The sequence below is a fragment of the Coffea arabica genome, chromosome 8c, assembly GCF_036785885.1.
Source record: "Coffea arabica cultivar ET-39 chromosome 8c, Coffea Arabica ET-39 HiFi, whole genome shotgun sequence".
NCBI lineage: Eukaryota > Viridiplantae > Streptophyta > Magnoliopsida > Gentianales > Rubiaceae > Coffea > Coffea arabica.
Genome location: NC_092325.1, coordinates 33,138,991 through 33,154,247, shown reverse-complemented (window position 1 = coordinate 33,154,247; position 15,257 = coordinate 33,138,991). Strand labels below are relative to the sequence as shown.

Sequence of the window (15,257 nt, the reverse complement as noted above, 5' to 3'; positions counted from 1 at the left end):
ACGTACCATGTATAATTGCGTGCAACCTTTGTGATAGTAGTACAAGTAATTTGAACCACTTTAAGCTAACAGCCACCACAGCCCCTACAATGTGTGAATGATTTGAAACATTTCTATTCCATTGCATCTCGCCTCTTTCAAAGCAGACCCGAAGGTTTTTATTTTATTTTATTTTTCTTTTGTGGGAGTTTTATCTGCCGTGGAGTTCAATCTCAGGTTTCTTGTTCCACTTAAGCTGTAGGAGCTAAAGCCAATAATCATTTGGGACTAAACTGCATATCTTCATCAGGTAAACTATACTAAAGCAAAAAATGTGCTGCAATTAGCTCATTTTGTTTTAATTTTTCATTGCAAGCTGAAATTTGGCTTTTAGCAAATTTATTGAACTTGGTTTTGGGTCTATCGAAAATTTTCATCCCGCAGAAGAAATTTGGTGTCAACGATGATGAGGTTTTCTGCCATAAGACGTTTCAAAACATGGCGAAGAATGGCTTTAAATGGTGATTTGGCCCCTTCTTCAACCCCAATATCCGCTGCCGGTTCTGCAGTTCCATCGGATTTCCACCCCAGGGAATGCTTAGGAGTAGAAAAGTCGTTCAGAAGAGTACCATCTTGGCCTTGGATCACTCCATCTATTGGACGAGTGTATATGACAACCAAGTATGATTTGTGCTTTTATTTGAGGAAAATACACTTTCACAAGTTTATAAGAGGCTGGCCAAGTGCAAATTGATGCACGATTATGTTTTTATTTTTCTTGTTAATTATTTGGTCTGCTACAAAAGAAAAAAGTTCATTTAGGTTTGTAATTTCAACGTCTTTTTGTTGTTTAATTTGTTCGCGCACAAGGAATTGGTGATCTTATGTGGATTTTATTCTCCTATTTGTGAGTTGTACTCTTATTTAGTTATTTATTTTGTTAACAATCGGTTGTTGCATTTGTCTACTGTCTTTTTGGAAAAAGAAAAATTTAGAAACAACACAAAATTTGTTAACAATGGTGTATCAACCAGTCGGGTTTTTTTTTTTCCTTCTCTATGATGCCATATAGAATCTCAATTCCCTTACATTAACAGTTTCCCCTTTTTTTTTTCCCATGTAAGTTTCATCGATAATTAGAGCATTACCAGTTAATAAGGGTCATTGTTCTTGGAACTAATGAAAACTAGTTCAAAATTTTGATGATTTTCCATTTTGCAGATGCGACACTAGTGGTTCAGAAATGAAAGAGCTGGAGATTGAAATCATCTCAAGGGAGTACATTAAGCCAGAGTCTCCAACCCCAAATCATTTCAAAACCTTCAAAATCTCACTTCTGGATCAACTTATTCCCCATGTACGTGGTTCCATTAGTTTATTTCTTCAAGAACGATGGAAAATCTGACATTTCAAAGAGGAGGGAATTGTTGAAGCAATCCCTGTCAGAAACTTTAGTCCACTTCTATCCACTTGCTGGCAAAGTCAAAGACAATCTACATGTTGATTGCAATGATGATGGTATGTACTATGTTGAAGCCCGAGTCAACGCTCAACTCTCCGATTTCCTTGGGCATCCGCAGCAAAAATTGATACATGGCTTGCTTCCATTTCATCCGAGTTCCACGGAATTATTTACTAAAACTTATGTAGCAATGGTGCAAGTGAACATTTTTGAGTGTGGTGGCATAGCAATTGGCATATATAGTTCCCACAAGGTCATGGATGGGCAGTCGACAGTGACATTTATGAATGCGTGGGCAGCCACAGCTCGTGGATCATCAGAAAGTTTTATTTCATCCTCGATTTTTCATCCGAATCCTAAATTACCTAAAGATACTTCGATTTTGATACCTCCTCCTCAATCTGAGCAATCCAAATCCGCGACAAGGAGATTCGTGTTTGATGCATCGGCCTTGAATGCTTTGAAAAACAATGCCACTTGTGCTGAATCAAATGTCACCAATCCCAGTCGTGTTACCGCCGCAATGGGACTTACTTGGCAGTGCGCAATAGCCACATCGCAAGCAAGATTTGGATTTCGAAAGCCATCTATTTTAACCTTTGTGGTGAATCTGAGGTCAAGAAATTCTCCACCCTTGCCGCCTTATTCCATGGGTAACATCTTTTGGGTAACGTATGCTAAATGCCTGGTTAATTCAGATCTCAAGCTGCCCTCGATGGTCAGGCGTGTCAGGAATGGCATCGATAAATTAGACAACAGTTTTCTTGAAGACATAAAAGGTAAAGACGGGTCTTTGGTCAATGTGATGAAGCATTTGAAAGAATTGGAAGAAGTACATACTGGCAATCTTGATACAGAATACTTGTCTCTTTCAAGTATCTGCAATGGAGGTATTTATAATGCAGATTTCGGTTGGGGGAAGCCCATATGGACTTGCATTGGAAGTGCTGGTATAGACGCCCTTGGACTTCCAAATTTGGTTGTTTTCATGGACACAAGATCTGGTGATGGAATTGAAGCATGGGTGACCTTGAAAGAAAATGACATGGCTATATTTGAGAAGATTCCCGAGCTACTCAATTTTGCTACTTTGGATCCAAGCCCACTTGAGATCTCCTTGTCTGCTTGATGTTTAACAACATGATTTGCAAGACTGGACAAAATAATATGGGCAGCCAACATTAGCACTTAAAGGAAACGTTTTGATGCTTCATATGAGAGTTATTTAGGAAAAAAAAAATTGAACTTGATAAATGTGTCCGTGTTATCTTTTGACGGCCTGCCCAGTTCCACACATGGTTCAAAGTCACGGTAGCAGTTGCGGTCTCGGGTTGGACCGTTTCACATCAGTCTCGATATATCGGTCGCGGTTTCGATGAGACGCAAATTTTTGAAATATTTAATATTCTAAAAATTGTAAAAATTATGATAAACAAAAATAATTAAAAATTAGTAAAAATAATAAAAATTCGAGTTGACTCGAAATGACTCGGAGTGATTCGGTGTGACTCGACCGTTTCAATTCTTCACGATGACATCTCGGCGAGTCAAGTATCTCGGAATCGTATCGTCCCGATATCGTATCGGGAGAGTCTGAGACAGTGACGACTCGATCGAGTCTTTGAACCATGGTTTCATATGCAACTACTTTGTCATAGTAGAATTTGGCTACCCTAGTCCCTCGTCACTTCCCCATTTAATTCCCACGGTTTGAATGCTGATACCGTTGCAAGGACGACAAGGAAAAGGTGTTAAATCAAATAAGTACAAATAACTTGTACTAGACAGCGGAAATTTAAATGACTTACCTCCAGCCATTGTTGTTGAACAGAGATTGATCTTTACAACTCCTTGTCTTCTTACTTTGTTCTTGTCTGTGTAGACAAAGAGACTATGTAGATGTGTAGAAGAAGAGAAAAGTAGAAGGAGAATTTAGAGTAGGGATCTTCTAGCCTATGCCTAACCAAAAAGTGTATAAGTGATGGAATACTATAGGCTATTTATAGGCTAGGCTAGGGACCTTTACTGGCAAATACAAAAAATCCCTAGGGTTTCCTTCCATCAAGGAACTCTTGCCAAAATCCATAACTGAAATTAATATTTTCTGACTAATTGATTGATTTGATTGATTAACTGATTGAATAAGATATCAATTAATAATAGATATCAATCAATCACTAACAAATAGAATATACTAATTAATTATTGACAAGATGTCAATCAATTAATTAGGATACCAATCACCAATCATTGCCTAATGGGAGATACCAATTAATTGTCAATCAATTTAGAATATCAATCAATCATGTGGGTCATAATTTCCCTCTAAAGAAGGTAAGTCTTACATTCTCTCACTTGACCCACATGCCATAGTCAGATAACCTTGAGTGACTAGATGCTTAAGTGGCCATAAGTCTTTATTGTCACTCAATAGGCTCGACAGTTATGAGCAGTTGCTTAATTAGAAAATGATAATATTCGAATCATGGCGGTTATATTCTTATTGCGAACACTTCCTTCCATGTATTACAATATAGTATACTTCCTAATTAAGTGCTTTAAAAGAACTTTATGAATAACTTCATATAAGTTACTCAAGGTCCAACTTTATCGATCAAAAGATCACTTCTTTATACATGTATATCAATTTTAATGCGCGCAAACATTAATAACAAATGTCTAGACACAAATGGTCAAGAAAATAGAAATAATCTAGCACGAATTACTGAGTCCCATATGAGTTGCATGATCCTGAAAGACTTTTGCCGACAGTCCTTTAGTCATAGGATCAGCAATCATTAATTCAGTATTAATGTGTTCAATGATTACTTCTTGTTTTTTAACATGATCTCTGACCATTAAGAACTTGATGTCGATATGCTTACTTCGACTTCCACTCTTGTTGTTCTTAGCAAAGAACACAGTAGCAGAGTTGTCACAAAAGATCTTCAGTGGCCTACTTATTGAATCTACCACTTTTAGGCCAGATATGAAGTTCTTCAACCATAAAGCCTGTGATGTAGTCTCATAGCAAGCAATGAATTCTGCTTCCATTGTGGATGATGCAACAATTGTTTGTTTTATACTTCTCCAAGATACTGCTCCTCCAGCAAGAAGGAAAATGTACCCTGAAGTAGATTTGCTTGAGTCCACACATCCAGCAAAATCTGAATCAGAATATCCAACTACCTCTAACTAATCAGACTGTTTGTATGTAAGTCTGTAGTCCTTGGTCCCTTGCAGATATCTCAAAACTCTTTTGGCAGCTTTCCAGTGATCCTTTCCAGGAATACTTTGATACCTACCTAACATTCCAACTATGAAAGCAATATCAAGTCTGGTACAGACCTGAGCATACATAAGGCTTCCAACAAGTGAAGCATACGGAATGCTATCCATCTCTTTTCGTTCCAACTCAATCTTAGGACATTGATCCAAACTGAATTTTTCTCCTTTGACAATGGGAGCTGCAATGGAAGAGCAGTGCTTCATTCCAAAACCTTTTCAATGTAGGCCTTTTGAGACAGACCAAGAACTTTTCTTGTTCTATCTCTATGAATCTCTATGCCAATGACATAAGAGGCTTCACCCATATCCTTCATTTCAAAGTTTTGTGTAAGAAACATTTTAGTTTCATGCAGCAAACCCATATCATTACTTGCAAGAAGAATATCATCTACATATAGGACTAAAAAGATATATTTACTCCCATTTATCTTAAGGTATATGCATTGGTCAACGATATTCTCTACAAAACCAAATGAAGAGATAACGTTGTGAAACTTAATATACCATTGACGAGAAGCCTGTTTTAGTCCATATATAGATTTCTTTAACTTACAAACAAGTTGGTTGTTATCATTATTAACAAAACCCTCAGGTTGACACATGTATACCTCTTCTTCAAGATCCCCATTAAGGAATGTTGTTTTCACATCCATTTGATGTAGCTTCAAATCAAAGTGGGCTACTATTGCCATGATAACACGCAATGAATCCTTCTTTGAAACAGAAGAGAAGGTTTCATGGTAGTCAATGCCTTCCTTCTGAGTAAAACCTTTGGTTACAAGTCTAGTTTTATATCGTTCGATATTACCCATTGAATCTCTTTTGGTTTTGAAAACCCATTTGCAACTCACAATAGAGACCTTTTTGGGTAATTCAACGAGATCCCAGACTTTATTTTTAGCCATTGATTCCATTTCTTCTTTCATGGCATTATACCAAGATGTGGAGTTTTCTCCATTCATGGCTTGTGAAAATGAATTAGGGTCATCCTTAAGTCCAACATCATAGTCAAACTCTTGGAGATATACTTCATAATCACTAGAAATTGCTGGCCTTCTAATTCTTGTAGATCTTCTAACTCCCACTGTTTCATGGGGAGTTTGATTAGTGGGATTAACTATTGTTGATTGTTCTTGTTGTGGTAGCTCAAGTGGAGGTTGCTCAATTGGTTGCTCTTCAATATTTTGAATAACAACTAGATCATGTAAAGGTGGCACAGGTGCATCCTTTACTTCTTCAAATTCCACTTTTTGAGAACCACTCCCACTGATTTCATGCTCCTCAAGAAATTTAGCATTTCTAGCGTTAACAATATTTGGAGTGTGTGAAGGACAATAAAATCTAAACCCTTTGGAGTTAACAGCATAGCCTATGAAGAAGCCACTAACTGTACGTTCATCCAATTTCTTAATGCGTGGGTTATATACCCTCACTTCAACTAGACAACCCCATACGTGTAAATGTTTTAAACTAGGTTTCCATCCATTCCAAATCTCAAAAAGCATCTTGGGCACAGCCTTGGATGGTATCCTATTCAAAATATACACAGCTGTTTTTAAAGTTTCACTCCATAAGGATAAAGGTAAACTAGTACGGCTAATCATGGTTCTAACCATGTCCATGAGAGTTCTATTTCTCCTTTCGGCTACACCATTTTGTTGTGGTGTGTCAGGCATTGTATATTGAGCAACAATACCTTTTTCTTGGAGAAACTTAGCAAATGGACCATATGCCTGTCCTTTATCTGTGTGCCTTCCATAATATTCGCCAGCCCTATCTGATCTCACAATTTTGATTTTCTTTTCCTTTTGTTTCTCTACCTCTAATTTGAAAATTTTAAAAGCATCAAGTGCTTCTGATTTATCAAACAAGAGATAGAGATACATAAATCTTGAATAATCATCTATAAATGAGATAAAATATCTCTGACCATTCAAGCAAGAAGTAGGAAAAGGTCCACAGATATCTGTGTGTATAATCTCAAGTAATTGAGAACTTCTTTTGGCACCTTTTGAGGTCTTGTTAGTCTGCTTACCCTTTATGAAGCCTACACAAGTACTAAAGTCAGTGAAATCTAAAGTCTATAAGACTCCATCATTCACTAACCTTTTGATTCTATCAATGGAGATATGTCCCAATCTCTTATGCCAAAGTTTTAAAGAGTTCTTATTGATAATACTGCGTTTAGTACTAGTACCATGCACAGTTAAAAGGCTATATTCATATGTGAGGTCTAACTCAAGTTTAAATAACATTCCATCCAAATTGGTAGAACCAATAATTTTATTATTTTTTAAAAGATTCATAGTTGAAAGATGAGAATTGGAATCATATCCAATAATAGATAGTCTAGAAAGAGAAATCAAATTTCTAGAAAAGGATGGAACATAAAAAGTATTTTCAAGATCTAATTGAAAACCGGTCTTTAAAATGAGTCTATAGGTCCCCACACCTTCAACAGATGAACGCATCCGATTTCCAAAATCGATGCTTTGTTTACTTCGTAACGGCTTCCTTAGGTTCAGAAAGCCCTGCATGGTTTTGGAAATGTGAATTGTAGAACCACAATCAATCCACCAAGCATTATCAAAAACTTCAGTAAAGTTAGATTCATAACACATAAAGGTGAGATTACCTTTCTTTTCGAGCCATTTCTTGTACTTGAGGCAATCTTTCTTCCAGTGCCCTTTCTTTTTGCAAAAACGGCATTTGTCTTTATTGCCATCTTTTTTCATAAGAACACTCTTGCCTTTTCCTTTCTTTGTGTTTCCTCTACCATGAGTCACTAGATGAACACTTTCTGGAGTCTCATGTTTCAATCTCTCATTCTCTTGAACACGCATGGTCAATAGTTCATTAATTGACCATTCTTCTTTATGTGGGTTATAAGAGATCTTAAACGGAGTATATTCCTACGGAAGAGAATTGAGAATGAAATGTACAAGAAATGATTCAGAAATCTCAACTTTAAGGGACTTTAATTTAGCCGCAATATCCCTCATTTCCATAATGTGCTCGCGCACACTCCTACTTTTGTCAAGTGTCATGCTTGCAAGTTTCTTCATAAGGGTGCTAGCCAAAGCCTTATCAGAGCTTACAAATTGTTCATAAATTGCTTTCATGTAAGCTTTGACTCGGTCACAATCAGAAATTGAACCCCTAATGCTTTGACTGATATGCGACTTAATGAGCATCAAACTTAGGCGATTAGATCGCTCCCACCGCTCATCAGCAACCTTTTCATTTGGCAAACTAGAATCCGTGAAAATGGGTGGTTCATTCTCACGAAGGGCCAAATCAAGATCCATGCACCCCAAAGTTAGAAGAATCTTGTCCTTCCATTCGATGTAGTTTTCACCGGATAGCATTGGAATACGAGATGAATCATTAAAAAGAGTAGTGGTAGAAAAAACTGCAATATCCAAGAATAAACATACATTATTGCTATGAAATTTAAGACATAAAGATTGAATTAACCAATGTTAATTCAAATAATAAATTCAAACTTTCCTGTGGGTAGAGGTTGCCAAACACGCATTGAATTTCCTTTCTTTATAATAAGACTGGTAAATTAAAACTATTAACAAAAATAGAAATTTTCATACCTGTGGGTCTAGAAAAATCTCTTAGCACAATATTAAATTTACCATTTTATTTCAACTAATCTTATTAAAACTATCACTTTCCTGTGGGCCAAGTGATAATTTTAATAAATTAATTGTTTACTTAATTAGATGTTATTCAAGTAATCACTAGACATTTATGTGATTAAAATTCTAAACATCAAGCATATAAGATGCTGTGGCTACTCTTAAATACAAGATGCAAAATCTTTATGATAACAGCTATAAAGGTGACAAAATGAAAGGTTGATAAATGTCACAAATTATAGTTTAAATAATTAGGCGAAACAAGCAACTTGCTATGCCAATTATTAACCAATAATTTCAAGAGGCATGGAGTTATTTAAATAGAACTCATAAAGTGCCTCAAAAGCAAAGTTCAACCTTCATTTAGCATACATGATGCAAAGTCAAAAGGCATAAGTATACTAATCATAATTCATGCAAGATAAAATTAGTTATGTTGTTATATACAAGCATAACCAAATGAAAATTAAATATCACACTAACGATATATGTATGACACATACTTGCATGATAAATAAATCATCACAAGGATGATACATATACATGGAATTAGCCATTAATTCTCAATAATTGAGATAATGGATACATAGATCCCATGACAAATTGAATTTGATTCATTCAATATTAAATGAATCTATATAACTTTTCTCAGATTGCCAACAAACCATGAAGTTATATGTTAAGCAACATGGCTAGAGGGTGGCTCTGATACCACATGTTAAATCAAATAAGTACAAATAACTTGTACTAGGCAGCGAAAATTTAAATGACTTACCTCCAGCCATTGTTGTTGAACAGAGATTGATCTTTGCAACTCCTTGTCTTCTTACTTTGTTCTTGTTTGTGTAGACAAAGAGACTATGTAGATGTGTAGAAGAAGAGAAAAGTAGAAGGAGAATTTAGAGTAGGGATCTTCTAGCCTATGCCTAACCAAAAAGTGTATAAGTGATGGAATACCACATGCTATTTATAGGCTAGGGTAGGGACCCTTACTGGCAAATACAAAAAATTCCTAGGGTTTCCTTCCATCAAGGAACTCTTGCCAAAATCCATAACTGAAATTAATATTTTCTGACTAACTGATTGATTTGATTGATTAACTGATTGAATAAGATATCAATTAATAATAGATATCAATCAAGCACTAACAAATGGAATATACTAATTAATTATTGACAAGATGTCAATCAATTAATTAGGATACCAATCACCAATCATTGCCTAATGGGAGATACCAATTAATTGTCAATCAATTTAGAATATCAATCAATCATGTAGGTCATAATTTGCCTCTAAAGGAGGTAAGTCTTACAAAAGGAACATTAGGAACAAGAAAAGAAGAAAAGATGGACAGAAAAGATCTTGCACCAAGATCAATTGCTTCTGAAATTTCCTGAAAAGTACTGGAAACGCCACTGCCATCTCCATGGACCATCACCAGTCACCAAGGGACATGGGGCATGGCGTGTGAGTGACAATTGTCCCAAGAGGGGTTTATACTAAAGATTTGCCAAAAAACCAAGAATACTTCAGTGCAACCGTCCCCACTCCTCTCTCCCACGAAAGGCCACAGCCTAAAGTATGGCTGTCTAATTTGGCTAGGTGTACGGCTGGCTTACTCTTGTGATTGGTTCCTTTATCGAAAGAATCTTCGATAAATCAAAAGAGAATGGCGATGGTGAAACTTTGTGTGAGAGAGAGAGAGGTAAAAATATGTGTTATTCTAGAAGTCAAAAATCTTGATAAGAGAAAGAATAAATAAGAGTGAAGCACAACATATTATGGCTATTTCCAGGATAGGTAAAGTGAAGAAAACAGAGATACTGGGATCAAAGAAACCTTGATCTTCTCATTGACCTCAAAGGTGTATTTATATACAGAGATAAGGAGAGATAAGTAACCTACCTATGTAATATCTATATCTGTACAAAGAAAGATTTCCTATACAATTAGTAAACTACAGAGATAAGGAACCTACCTATATAATTTCTATATCTGTACAAAGAAAGATTTCCTATAAAATAGTAAACTACCAAAAAATTACATATCGTAAATTGCTGCACTAATTTCTGCAATTTCCTCAATACCCCCCCTTAAGTTGGAGCATGAAGATTGGAGATGCCCAACTTGCTAAGAAGAAATTGAAACTGATCAGTACCCAAAGCTTTAGTGAAAATATCAGCAAGTTGTAGAGTCGTACGTACATGAGCTGTTTCAATGTTCCCATTTTGTATCTCGTCTCGAATGAAATGACAATCAACCTTGATGTGTTTCGTACGCTCATGATATACAGGATTCGCCGCAATGTGTAAAGCTGATTGACTATTACAGTACAAGCGCATGGAACTCGAATGATCAACACCAAGAAATAGCAGCAAACCCTTTAACCACTTAAGTTCACAAGCTGCTGTAGTTATTGACCGATATTCTGCCTCAGCAGAGGAGCGTGAAACAGTCTGTTGTTTCCTGATTTTCCATGAAATAGGTGATCTGCCCAAGCAAATAAAATAACCTGTCAAGGAGCGTCTTGTCAAGGGACAACTTGCCCAATCGGAGTCACAGTATGAATACAATTTAAGATCAGAGTTGGCCCGCAAAAGGATTCCAAATATCGGACTACTCGTAATGCAGCTTCCCAATGGGCCTTCTTTGGTTGCTGCATAAATTGAGCAAGAATATGGACACAGTAGCTCAATTCAGGTCGTGTAATAGTTAAGTAAATTAGTCTGCCTACCAGCCGACGATATTGAGCAGGGTCACTAGCATCATCCCCTTCAACAAGTGCAAGTTTATGATTCTGCTCCAGTAGAGTTTTTGCTGGCTTAGCTCCCAGCAAACCAACCTCAGAGATGACATCCAAGGCATATTTTCGCTGACAAAGAAAAATCCCTTCAGCATTTCTTGCTACCTCTATACCCAAAAAATATTTCAACTGTCCCAAATCCTTCATATGAAAACAACTGTTCAAATATTTCTTAACTCGCTGCACAGCCGTGCATCATTACCTGAAATAATGAGATCATCAACATAGACCAGAACATGTATTTGCACATGTTGCTCACGAAAAGCAAAAAATGAATAGTCTGAGTAAGATTGATGAAAGCCATACGTCTTCAAAGAATTTGCTAGCTTAGCAAACCAACAACGGGGTGCTTGACGTAAGCCATACAAAGACCTTCGTAGTCTACACACTTTCCCAGGACTTTTAGAGGCAAAACCTGGTGGCATTTTCATGAAAACTTCCTCAGTCAAGTCGCCGTGCAAGAAAGCATTCTGCACATCCATCTGATGTAGTACGCAGTTATTTGCAGTAGCTACTGCAAGAAAAGTACGTATAGTGGCCATCTTTGCAGTGGGAGCAAAAGTTTCATGATAGTCAATACCCTCTTTTTGATTATTGCCAAGAATTACCAATCGAGCCTTGCATCGTTCAATGCTTCCATCAGAATTATATTTTATTTTGTACACCCATGCCAATAGCCTTCTTCCCAACGAGTAAGTCTTCCACCGTCCAAGTTCCATTCTCCTCCAAAGCTTGAATTTCTTTTCTCATAGCTTCATGCCATCATTCATCTCTCATTGCCTCATTATAAGAAATTGGTTTTGAACTTACAGTAATGCTTGCCAAGAAGGACCGATGTTGTGAAGAAAACCGATCATAGCCAACAAAAATTGGCCATGGGATAAGACATACCCGAGGAATGTAGTTGAAGTGGTGAACTCTGCGAGGGGCTGAATTGCACATTATTTGTCACATAGTCCTTCAGACGAGTGGATGACTGCTTAATCCTTTGTCCACGACCAAGCTGATCTCCCACTAGTACCTTCTCTCCTGAATTTTCCTCCCTACTTTCAGCTCATTGATTTCTGCAATTTCCTCAGTAGGTGGACAACCTTCAGGAAATTTCTCTAATATCTCCCCATTTTCCTCAATAATTTCCCAATCCTTATGCTCATGAGCTCCATCTGCATTTTTAGTGGAATTTTCACCTACAAACATTGTTGCAGAGTATGACAAATTTATTTCTACAAACACCACATCCCTTGAAACAAGATACTCAGAAGTTTCTAAATCATACACTTTCCATCCTTTCTTGTCAAAAGGGTACCCCACAAAAACACATCTACGGCTTCGACTGGCAAATTTATCCTTATCTTTAAGTTGTCTATGCACATAACACAAACACCCAAAAGTCCTAATATGATTATAGGAAGGAAGTTGTCGAAAGAGAATTTCATAAGGAGTTTTTCCCTTCAGGACCGCGGATGGTGTCCTATTGATTAAGTATCCAGCGGTAAGAATGCATTCACCCCAAAAATCAATTGGCAAGTGTCCCTGAAACATCAAAGCTCTCGCCACATTAAGGATGTGACGATGTTTTCTCTCAACTTGTCCATTCTGTTGGGGAGTTCCTACACAAGAAGTTTGGTGCAATATACCATTTTCATCAAAATATTTTCGTAGACACACAAATTCAGTGCCATTATCACTCCTAATAGTCTTCACATCTCCTTCTCAAATTGTCGTTTAACCATAGCAATAAAATTCTTAAGAACACAAGCGACTTCATGTTTTCCTTTTAGCAAATAAATCCACACAGCACGAGAACAATTATCAACAATAGTCAAGAAATAAGCAGCTCCACAAGAAGCCAAAGCTTTATAAGGCCCCCATAAGTCACAATGCATTAAATCAAAACAATTCTTAGTCTTATTGTCACTAGAATAAAACATCTCCCTAGTCTGTTTTGCTCTAAAACAAACATCACAACTTAAATTATCACTATCTTTACTAAATTTATTTGCTGCAGAAATCAACTCTAGCACCTTACTCGACGGATGACCCATTCTCCTATGCCAAAGATTGAAGTCTGAAACTCCAGAAGTTTTACAAGCATTAGCCGAACCCACTACCTTCAAAAAATACAGCCCCTCGTGTTGTTCACCCGCTCCAATCAGCCTCCTCATATTTCGGTCCTGTATAGCACAAATTTTGTTAGTGATTTGCAGTACCAGATTTGAGTCATTGAGAAGTTGTGAAATAGAGATCAAGTTATATTTTAAATTAGGCACAAAAAGAACATGTTGCAATTTCAATCCTCCTCCAAGATGCACCGTTCCTTCTTTTAGTGCCACAGTTGCTTCACCATTTGGCATTCTGACTGAACATGGAACAATGTCAGACACATCTCTCAGGCAGGCCCTTGTTCCAGCCATATGATGGGAAGCCACTGAATCTATTATCCAAGACAAAATTTCTTGCTTACCAATCAATTTTTCATTGGATACAGTCTTTTGCGAACTCAAAAGTCCTAGCAAAATGCTCCATTGTTCATCATTCAACCCACTAAGCCCCTTTCGGTCAGTTTCTGTGACTCCTCCGTGATCACCTTTTGTTGTAAATGTTTGAGTGACATTTGCTCTTGGTATACCACCCCTGTCACGGCCTCCACCACCATTGCGCTTACGCCCACTTCCTCGTCCTGGAGTACTGGAGCGAGGTCTATTTCCCCACCAATCTGGATACCCTATCAGCTGAAAGCAGGTACCTGAATCGTGTCCCTCACAATTGCAATGTGAGCATACTGCAGTTTTGTCCCCCCCTGAATTTCGTCCACCAACCTGAACTGCAAAGCTCATAGGGTTGCCTTTCTCTTCCCTTGTTCGTGACATTGTCCTTACTCATTCTTGCTAAACGACCATTGCATATACCCTATTCAGATTGGGTAATGGCTTTGTGCTCAAAATATTAGCACACACAGTACCATAGTGTTCCTCATCCAAGCCCATCAAAAATTGATGAACTCTTTCTTCCTCCCTTTTCTTTTCCAGTTCAGTTGTGAGATTGCACTTGCATCCACCACAACTGCACAATGGTGTTTTGTCGTAATTATTCAGTTCATCCCATATGGTTTTAAGCTGTCCATAGTGATTGACTATGGTTTGTCCCTCCAGCTTGCAGTTCGTCAAGTCCGATCGCAATTGCTGGACTCTTGGTCCATTCCCAATTGAGAAGCGCTGCCTTATGTCCTCCCATAAATCTCCAATATTGTCCACAAGAGAAATAGTTGAACGTAAAGAGGGTTCAACGTGTTAAATACCCATGAAACCAGCATGGAATTAACTGTCCACCAATCTTCAATTTCCGACGAATCATCTGCCGGTTGTTCCACAGTTCCATCAATGAAACCATACTTCTTTTTGGCCCTCAATGCAGTCCGCACTGCCCATGCCCACTCTTCATAATTTTCTCCCTTCAACTGTACCTGGGTAATTATGTTGCCTGGATTGTCGTTAGGGCTTAGAGCGTAAGGGCTGGAAGTTTTCTTATCTGAACCAGAATTTCCTTCATCTTTGGGAAGCATTGCTCTGATACCATGAAGAAAACAGAGATACTGGGATCAAAGAAACCTTGATCTTCTCATTGACCTCAAAGGTGTATTTATATACAGAGATAAGAAGAGATAAGGAACCTACCTCTATAATTTCTATATCTGTACAAAGAAAGATTTCCTATACAATTAGTAAACTACAGAGATAAGGAAGCTACCTATATAATTTCTATCTCTGTACAAAGAAAGATTTCCTATAAAATAGTAAACTACCGAAAAATTACATACCGTAAATTGCTGCACTAATTTCTGCAATTTTCTAAAGCATCATTCCATAAATTGCTGCACTAATTTCTGCAATTTCCTCAATATAAAGGAGGGGCTCTTGATTAAAACATTGGGTTTTTTTTGGGGGGGTGGGGTGGGGATGTTGGGGTGTTGGAATTTAGAATTTATCCTTATGTTTTTCTTTTCAGTAATGTGGAAATATTTGTAGGGCGGAAAGAGTACTATTTTCTTTTTGATTTCTTTATCATATGCATTTCA

General features: G+C 37.3%; 2 protein-coding genes across 2 annotated transcripts; one reads left to right on the top strand and one right to left on the bottom strand.

The window, feature by feature from the left end:
• The first annotated feature begins 1,334 nt into the window (after positions 1–1,334).
• On the top strand, positions 1,335–2,570 carry LOC113705930 (epi-neemfruitin B 7-O-acetyltransferse L7AT-like). The gene has a single exon (XM_072062778.1). The coding sequence runs from the start codon at positions 1,335–1,337 to the stop codon at positions 2,568–2,570; it is 1,236 nt and encodes a 411-aa protein (XP_071918879.1).
• Positions 2,571–14,070: 11,500 nt separating this feature from the next.
• Positions 14,071–14,744, bottom strand: LOC140013484 (uncharacterized). Its single transcript, XM_072062777.1, has 2 exons — positions 14,481–14,744; positions 14,071–14,397 (listed from the first exon to the last, which is right to left on the bottom strand). Exons 1-2 carry the CDS (start codon positions 14,742–14,744, stop codon positions 14,071–14,073), a joined length of 591 nt encoding a protein of 196 aa, XP_071918878.1.
• Positions 14,745–15,257: the final 513 nt, after the last annotated feature.

Bases quoted from the DNA above. Each gene is read 5' to 3' on its own strand.
- LOC113705930 (XM_072062778.1), top strand. From the start codon at position 1,335: ATGTACGTGGTTCCATTAGTTTATTTCTTCAAGAACGATGGAAAATCT.
- LOC140013484 (XM_072062777.1), bottom strand. From the start codon at position 14,744: ATGCTTCCCAAAGATGAAGGAAATTCTGGTTCAGATAAGAAAACTTCC. The intron at 14,398-14,480 runs GTATTTAACACG...GACATAAGGCAG, and splicing joins ATTCCATGCTGGTTTCATGG to CGCTTCTCAATTGGGAATGG.